Source organism: Oncorhynchus clarkii, chromosome 10, assembly GCF_045791955.1.
Source record: "Oncorhynchus clarkii lewisi isolate Uvic-CL-2024 chromosome 10, UVic_Ocla_1.0, whole genome shotgun sequence".
Taxonomy (NCBI): Eukaryota; Metazoa; Chordata; class Actinopteri; order Salmoniformes; family Salmonidae; genus Oncorhynchus; species Oncorhynchus clarkii.
This window is the reverse complement of record NC_092156.1, coordinates 32534436-32542797: the sequence shown is the minus strand read 5'-3', so window position 1 is coordinate 32542797 and position 8362 is coordinate 32534436. Positions and strand designations below refer to the sequence as shown.

Genomic DNA, 8362 nt, shown 5'->3' with positions numbered 1-8362 from the left:
CTGCATTCAAGTGTAAGTATTCTATTCTCACGAGGTAGCCTACACTCTCCCTGATAAACATTAGAAACCTATTTGACCAAGATTCACAGCCACAATATGAACAAGATATGGTACAGAACGTGATGCAAAAGGCCTGTTCACAATGTAATGTCACTTTAGGTCTCTCAGAGAGATGGAACGCACTTAAACATACAAACCACCAGGAATACATTTGTAGAATTGCCTGTATATGACCGAACACCAGCAGTAATGAAAAAGCGGACAATAGAGCTAAACATATGGAGATTTAATTGGCATAAGTCCATTACAACGATCCGATTGACATTGTTGAATGGCACATTTTCTGTTTAACTGCCCTCTACCAGTAAAAGTGATATTAAACATTACAAAAATCCCAAACAAATAGAAATAACCCAAAGATTCCATTTAAAGCTAAAAGCCTCAGTGCCTACAATGCTTGATTGAATTGTTTTTGCAGACAGGCACTTGCTCCATACTCCCAACGCCTGCAGTGAAAAGGGGGATGTTTCCCTTTTCTTCCAATAGAGAGAGTCTGGCTCTTGCCCTGAGACCTTTCAGCAGGAGCTGTAATATTCAGCCATGTTTTCATCCCGGTGACACTGACAGTTTACACTGACGTTTAACTCCATGTTACTACACTCTCGGCAGCCACTCACAGTGGGTTGGACATGTCAAGTGTGTCAAACAATTACCCATTGGTGTGTTCATACAGTCACTTTCCCTCTGAGTCACTCTTCTGAAAATGTTCTGTAGCTGACAGAATTCTCCAACACATGTAAAAACCTTTCACCCAACCATGCTAATGACTAGACTGGACTACTACCTTTGGAGTGGTGGCAGAGATTACACCTTCCCCCTCCCCTTTATTTGTTGACGTGTCCTTTTGGACTCCAGTTTGGATCAGCTGAGGAGGATCACCTGGGTATGTAGTCGTGCGGCAGGCCGCTGTAGTTCCTGTCCCTCAGGGCCTGGTCCACTGTGTGGATGTAGGAGTCAATGGTGCTCCTCAACTCTGCTGTGAAGGGGTCGAAGGAGGGCCGCTGGGCCCTACCAGAGCGTTTGAAGTGACCGTCCTGGTTGCTCTGGGCACACATCAGCCTCTCCTCCGTTATGGTGGCGTTGAGGAAGGAGGTGAGGAGGCGGAGCTGGGGAAAGAGCGCCCTCTGCAGGTCCTCGTAATGCACCACCAGCAGGCGACGGCCAAACTGTAGCCAGCTCAGAGCGTGGGACGCCCACCAGGGGGCATAGCTGTCAACAAACTCTGGCCACTCTGAGGTAAACAGAGGAGAGAAGAAACTGAGGTATCTGATCAGTGTGTGCTGTGCACAGACATGGCTGACATCTCCCGTTCAGTTTACCGGTATACAGCGATATGGCAGCTGAATATTTGTCACCATTTATGAACATCTGTTTGAAACAGGCTTTTGACCAATAGTTGACCAAAATATATTTGTGTTGGTTTATGTGTTTTGCATGCCTTAATGGTTTGTGCATGCCTTAGTTGGCACATAACCCCCAGTGCATTTCCCAAACCACTGAGCTGTGATTGTTGTGTTACCTTTGCTCCTCCACTGTTTGTCTGTGGCATAGCCAAGGTGTCCGGCACACTTCCTGTTGAACTCTGCCATGAGGGAACGGTAGGGGTTACGGATCAGTAAGATGGCAGAGTCAAACATCTCGATCTCTCTCTGCCCACTCTCATGGGTCTTCACACAGATGCTACGCCCACTCTTCCAGTAGTCCTTCTCCCCTTTGAAACCTGGTAGAAAACCCCAGATACACAAGAAGATCGAACCTCCGCAAGGCCATGTGTCACAAAGCACTAAAGGTCCACCAGATCAAGTTACTGTCATAGATAAGTACTGTACAAGTACATACATTAGAGAAATTCTATGAGAGCCCACGGTTTAGAAAATGGTAGCGTGTGCTTGAAAATGATACAATGATATATTCCAGGAGAGAGACATCAATCATTCCTGGTATATGTTATTATTATCCATCACAACACCTGAGCTGTGTTCACATTCAGCCTCACCTCTGTTGTAAAGTGTGCCATCAAAGTAGAAGCTGCCAGTGTAGTAGCCCGTCACGAGCTCGATCAGGTGGCGTACCCAGGTGTTGCCAGCTCCGGGGAAGCTGGAGAGAGCCACCAGGGAGGTGGACCTCTCAGGTAGAAACATCCTCTCTTTGCACCTGGAGTCTGAATGAGGCAGAAACATCAGGGTTGAACATCGCCATAAACACAGGCCATTGATCTATCTTTGAGCTACTGTATTGAGGCATGCTGTTGCTAAGAGTTTAAATTACAGTAAAGTATAAAGCCTGAATATTTGGCAGTATGTTGTTTTTATGGTTTAAATCTTGGACTGTAGTATAAGTGAAACTGAAGGTTATTCAAGACTCTCACCAAGCACAGGTGTCTGGTAGACCTGGTAGTAGTATGGGTCCGCCCGGGATGTGGAGGCAACAGTGTGTGCTGTGCCGTTGGTCTCCAGACATGGCTGGTCTGGTGGCAGACGTTGGTTCAGTCTAAACAGAGATGAGGCCCAGGCACAGTAACAGTGTGGGTTCCTCAACACAGCCAGTGGGAGCTCCTGCAATACCGAACCAGGACCATTAAAAACATCAGAGGCATAACTTCAAGCAGTAATTTACAGTTCAAGGAATATGACTGGGCACTCATTCCTCCTCTGGTGGATTGGATGTGATTTCACCCTTGGGTAACGTGATGGGTGGGTTATATAAGATGTCTGAACCACCCCTGTCCTATTTCCTTTGATTCCTTTTTTTTTCCCAAGTTCAGATATTTTGTGCACAAGTTGTCCTAGTTGTTCTATTCAACATAGTATAGCCCCCACCAGCCCACACTATATGGAGTTCCAATTTCTATGGAGGCTGACTCTGACAGTGCTCTTTGTTTATTGACACAGGGAGTTACACAAATGTGAAAACACACAAAGCACAAAAGTGTACACACACACACACACACAGTGAATAGGCTAAATCAAATTCAATATTATCTCCCAGCCAATTGTGTGTAGAGCAGAGCAGAGTAAAGTAGAGCAGAGGACCCTACTGATGCACCCAGACTGTGTGAAGGACTGATTACAGCGCCCATCTATTTCTCATTAGAGGGACATTTAACCTTAAACAGTCAAATGGTGTTCCAGTAGCTTCATCACAGAGCCATGCCATTCTAATCTACCATCTGAGGAGAGCAGAGACAGCGCATGATCCATGATACCTCACCCCTGGGTCTGTGTGAGGAAGACTTTGGTCTGGGCTGGTGGTGAAGATTGAATAAATGCTTCAGTGGTTTTCAGGGTTTCTTGCTGGGAACAGAATCAAACCTTATCTGTGCAGGTCTCGATGCAGGACTGTGACGTGGAGTTTGACTGGAGGGAGTAGACAGGGAAGACGATGGTGATGTTTTTGGGCAACTTGAAGCAGCCACTGTAGCGGACGTTTCTGACTGTAGAACAGAGGTATGCAGACATCAGGCCACAGCGTATAAACATAACTAAATATATTCCATGTATTTTCTCTTTATGAGCTGCAATGTTGATCAACGCAAACATATTAGTCTTACACTGCCAAGCTTAAATCAAATGTTGCCCATAGAAATCAACCTATTATCTACTTACCCTAGATGAGAAATGACTAAACTGCATAGTGGCTACGGCTCATATAGTGTATGCATTAGTATAGCACTGGTCTCTCGTGACACTTTTGGCCAGGACACATGTGAAGTGCTTCTGGGTTCAGAGATTAGTCAAGCACATTACAGCCGCTCAGTCAGCCAGTGCTCTATACCAGGTTCCGTGTACTCACATTTCCTCTGTCCTGGGAGCTGTTCCTCCACCTTGTAGATGGAGAGGCGCCCCACGCCCCCACAGGGTGCTCCCCTCTCCCCCCTCTCCCCTCTGCAGCCCAGGCTACAGTCCTCCTCCTGGGCCTGCGGGCTGCTGATGCGGTTACCACAGTGACACTCTGCTCCGTACTCCAGACCTGCGAACCGGTAACCACTGCAGAGAGAGGGAGACAAACCACTGGCTCACCTCAGTGCCTTAGCCCAGGGCTATCTTTAATCACAGGCTGTCATTAATCCCATGCTATCCTTAGAACAAGGCTATCATTTTTCCAGGGCTATCTTTAATCATAGGCTATCATTAGCCCAGGGCTATCTTTAATCACAGGCTATCAGTAGCCTAGGGCTATCTTTAATCACAGGCTATCATTAGCCCAGGGCTATCTTTAATCACGGCTATCATTAGCCTTGGGCTACCTTGTTCCATAGGACACCAGATTGCATAACCCCAGGCCAGCGTGTCAATAAATACTAGACATTTTAATTGAATCAATCAGGGCAGGCAGCAGTGAAGCCCAGCGTTAATTTCTCTGTGGTGCTGGCTGGTAACAGTTTTCACTGTTGACAAGATCACAGTAATAGTTCTGGGTGGATGATGGGGGTCCTTTATCCCAAGGGCTATATGAGTCATCGTACTTTAAGTCTCTTTATCCTCTCTCTTTGGAAAGAGAGGAGATATCCAAAATGACCTTTTAGCATTTGCTTTGAGCCCTACCATAAACAGGCTTATGATTCTGGCTGAATATCCTCCCAGCAGTCCACATGGTCTGATTATATTTGCATTGGATATTTGTTTTTGTGGCAATCATTTCCTGCTTCTAGACTTCCTGTGAAATAAGGCCCTGTTAAATGTTTTGTCATAAATTGATTTATTCAGTTTTGTAATGAATTTGAATGATTACTAACACCCCCTAATAGCCACTATCTCATTCTGCATCTCTAACACAGATCTGGCCCTCCACTACACACCACCACCATCCTGCCACCTGGCTCCCCATTGAAACACAGGACCTATTCATCCCAGTGACTGAGACAGAATAATTAACCAAATAGCAGCAGCTCACCATGGTTCCTCTAGACTCATTACCTTTCTGAGCAGGTGTCTTGACACAAAGAGCTGGTCATTTTGCGCAGATCATACAGCATGGTTCCCCCCAGGGCTCGTTCATTGGCATCATGCATGAAGCAGCCCATGTAGGTCCCTTGCCATGTAAAAATAAAACAGTAAACGAAAAGCCATATTACAAATCCATTCGTACAACAATATACAATATGAATTGTTTAGTACAACACACTATTGAGCAGAGGTAACACAGATTTTCAGCAGATTTGAGCCTGTCAGTCCTGTCATTAAGCCTGGAACAAATACAATTTCAACCCAGATCTGGTATGCAGTCAGCAGTTAAACAACAGACATGTTGGCATTCAAAGTAAATTATGTTGCATTAGGTAGGTGGTACCTTTGTGCCTTTTATTGCGTTGTAGAGGACCTCTCTGCTCCTGCGTGTCTGGCATGAGACCGTGGAACCAGCGGTGGTGCAGGTGTTGGACACCCAGGTGTCGGGACGTGGGCCAGTGTCTCCCCGTCTTGATGCCCCCTCCACCACCCAACACACCCTGGTTGGCTGCCCATCTGGAGCGCGCCCTCAGGCCCAGGCCGGGGGAGGCCCTCACGGCTGTGGGAGGTGCTGGCAGTGCCATGAGAGAAGGGAGACTGGCGTCGCCTGGTGGCTGAGCGGTCTTTAGGGTCAGGCTGGAGCGCTGCAGCAGCAGGATGCTCCCCGCCATCAGGTAGGCGATCCCCAGGAAGAGGAGGAGCATCTGAGCTCGCCGCAGGAAGCAACGCAGCCTGTAGAGGGCCGTGGCCATCCCCACTGTTCAGCTGGTGGCTCTTTGACCCTTAGTGAGCCACCATTCCAGAGAGAAGGGTGAGGGTTAAAACCTCAGTATAACCTTCCCAAGGCCCCATCAGTCCAGTCACACAGTAGGTAGGCTACCTGGCTGCAGCCTTAGATGGTTAATGACTCTTTGTGGTTCATAGCCATGCCTTTGGACTGGTAACCAAAAGGACCACTGTGTAATCAGGTCCCTCAGATGTGTCACAGCAGCGCCAGACTTTACAGTAATCTCCAAGGGAACAGAACAGCTATCAAGCCCTGGAAGCAAGTAGTTTCTTGGAAAAACCTAGGGCAACAAAATAGAAGCAAGCAAGTCAGATGTAAATTGGCAGAACATATTTCTCTGTGTATATGACCTCTGTAGAATATAGGAGGGAAACGTATATAGCTCGGGGGATTAGATCCATAGTTCATGTTGACATATTTTTGTTTCTGTTCTAGAGTACTGAGCATAAAGTTATTTCAGCTCATGTTGACATATAGGATTGTGTTTCTGTTCTAGAGCACTGAGCATAAAGTTATTTCAGCTCATGTTGACATATAGGATTGTGTTTCTGTTCTAGAGCACTGAGCATAAAGTTATTTCAGCTCATGTTGACATATAGGATTGTGTTTCTGTTCTAGAGCAATGAGCATTAAGTAATTTCCCTTGCTCTTCGTTGTTTGTCTTTCCTCTGAACCTGGTGTGATACTATATCTGGTGGTAATGGGTGTGTGGGAAGAGGCTATCTTCCAGTTAGCTACAGCACATCCTTAGTTTCTCTGTGTTTCGCTTGTCTTTGCTTCGGAAATCTCCACCATTCTGCCTCAATTACACTGGCAGCATGACAGCATCACAGCACCATCTGTATTATGTTGTTGTTTCCCTGACTTTAATCAGTGTGTTGGTACGTTTGTAAAGCTCCACACTGACTTGTGTTTGTGATTGGGCTTTGTGAACCATCTTTTGATGATCTGTACCATAACAAACCAATTAGTGCTCTTCAATTGGACAAGTTCTCTCTCTAATTCTGGAGTAGTAGGTTAGTGGAGAAATGCCAGGTAGTGCATGACAGGCAAGAGATGAAAGCCACTAACAGTCCCACTGGGCACAGATATCAGTTTAAAGTCTAGTTTTGATTTACATTAGGCTGTATTCACTAACGTGAATTCAATGTGAAATCAACAAAAAAGTTCATCATGTAATTGGATTAAAGTTGGATGAAACAATCTAATCAGTTTTCCACGTTGATTCAAAGAGTCACATGCTTTAAAAAAAACTTTAACAACGTGGAAACAATGTCGATTCAACCAGTTTTGCCCAGTGGGATGCAACCATCACTAAACCGTCTGCACAAAGACAGCAGCCAGACCATAATGTAATATTACAGAATTATGGCCATGACGCTTCCTTTTAGGACTTTTTTTGCCACTAATTCCAATAGTATAACTTTTCTACTGTTTCGACCTTATCAGGCTACCTCTTCTTGGGGATCTTGTTCATAATATTAGGCTACCAACCAAGATAAGCAACAGTTTGCACATACACTATGCTCCCACCACATAGCACATCATTTGTTTCTAGTGTTTCATAAACCGACAACTTCTCTAACTGATCAACATTTCTAATGATTTCTAGAAGTAGTCTATAGATTAGCAACATTTTCGAAAATAATGCCCGCTGTCAATTAATAAACTATGATTTTTGTCAGCGTTAATCTAACTGTAATGTATAAGGCATAATAACATATCACCCAATGGAGGATCAAAACAAGTTGCAAAGCGCACATTTACTCAATAATGCATAATCAGTGTTATAAAATACAAATCTGAATACCGTTTAGCCTACCTTGGATGTCGACGGTTCGAGACTGCATGTTATCATACAGAACGCTATCAGATTCAGGGTCGAATCTCTCTCCCACGTATTCTGAAATCTAAAATATCCTATTTTATATCCAAAACCAGTGAAGCCACGTTTGTATTGTTACGTTTAAGAATCGTCTCCCCGATCCTCGTCTTTCTCCACTCTCTTTCCCTCTCCATGGAAGAGCAGATCGTTACAAAACTAGATGGCAGTGAGGGAGCATACACATTTGCATTGGCGATCCCCGACGCGTCACGAGTCCGCCGTCCTTGTTTATGGGAGACGCGTCCCCCAGTGGCCGTGAACCACTATGGTATGCTATGATCCCTTGGCTAACAGTTACTGTAGAAAGCTGCATACATGTTGCCTGTATGAAGTTCTAACAATTTAAGGGTTACTGTGCTGCCCACCTGCTGTCCATTCTGACATTGACAATTGTCCATTCAGCCCTTGTGTTCATTCATTAGAAGCCTCTCCGTCATCCGTGCAGAGAACGTAGCCTGCATCAAATGAAGAGAGGTGACAGTCTAAGCCTGTAGGATTTTAAACAAGATATCAGCACCACGGACAGCGCCAATTCTGACCGTTACTTGTTAAAGTGTTTGATTTTCTTTCTTTCAGGCCAAAACTATTTTACTGATTGTAGCCCTTAATTATTTACATACATTAAATGACCAGATACTTACTCAGCAATTGTATGGTAAAATGTAACAATATAGCTAATAATTT

At 45.1% G+C, this 8362-nt stretch overlaps 1 protein-coding gene across 1 annotated transcript; it reads right to left on the bottom strand.

Annotated features, from left to right (window-relative positions):
* Window positions 1-251: 251 nt before the first annotated feature.
* LOC139419503 (sialate:O-sulfotransferase 1-like) lies at window positions 252-7931 on the bottom strand. Its single transcript, XM_071169461.1, has 9 exons — window positions 7616-7931; window positions 5350-6073; window positions 4977-5091; window positions 3853-4046; window positions 3372-3493; window positions 2429-2615; window positions 2057-2221; window positions 1580-1780; window positions 252-1291 (listed from the first exon to the last, which is right to left on the bottom strand). The coding sequence occupies exons 2-9, from the start codon at window positions 5756-5758 to the stop codon at window positions 936-938; spliced, it is 1749 nt and encodes a 582-aa protein (XP_071025562.1). The 5' UTR covers window positions 5759-6073; window positions 7616-7931; the 3' UTR covers window positions 252-935.
* Window positions 7932-8362: the final 431 nt, after the last annotated feature.

Bases quoted from the DNA above. Each gene is read 5' to 3' on its own strand.
- LOC139419503 (XM_071169461.1), bottom strand. From the start codon at position 5,758: ATGGCCACGGCCCTCTACAGGCTGCGTTGCTTCCTGCGGCGAGCTCAG. The intron at 4,047-4,976 runs GTAATGAGTCTA...CTCTCTCTGCAG, and splicing joins CAAGACACCTGCTCAGAAAG to TGGTTACCGGTTCGCAGGTC. The intron at 1,292-1,579 runs GTAACACAACAA...TGTTTACCTCAG, and splicing joins CAAACAGTGGAGGAGCAAAG to AGTGGCCAGAGTTTGTTGAC.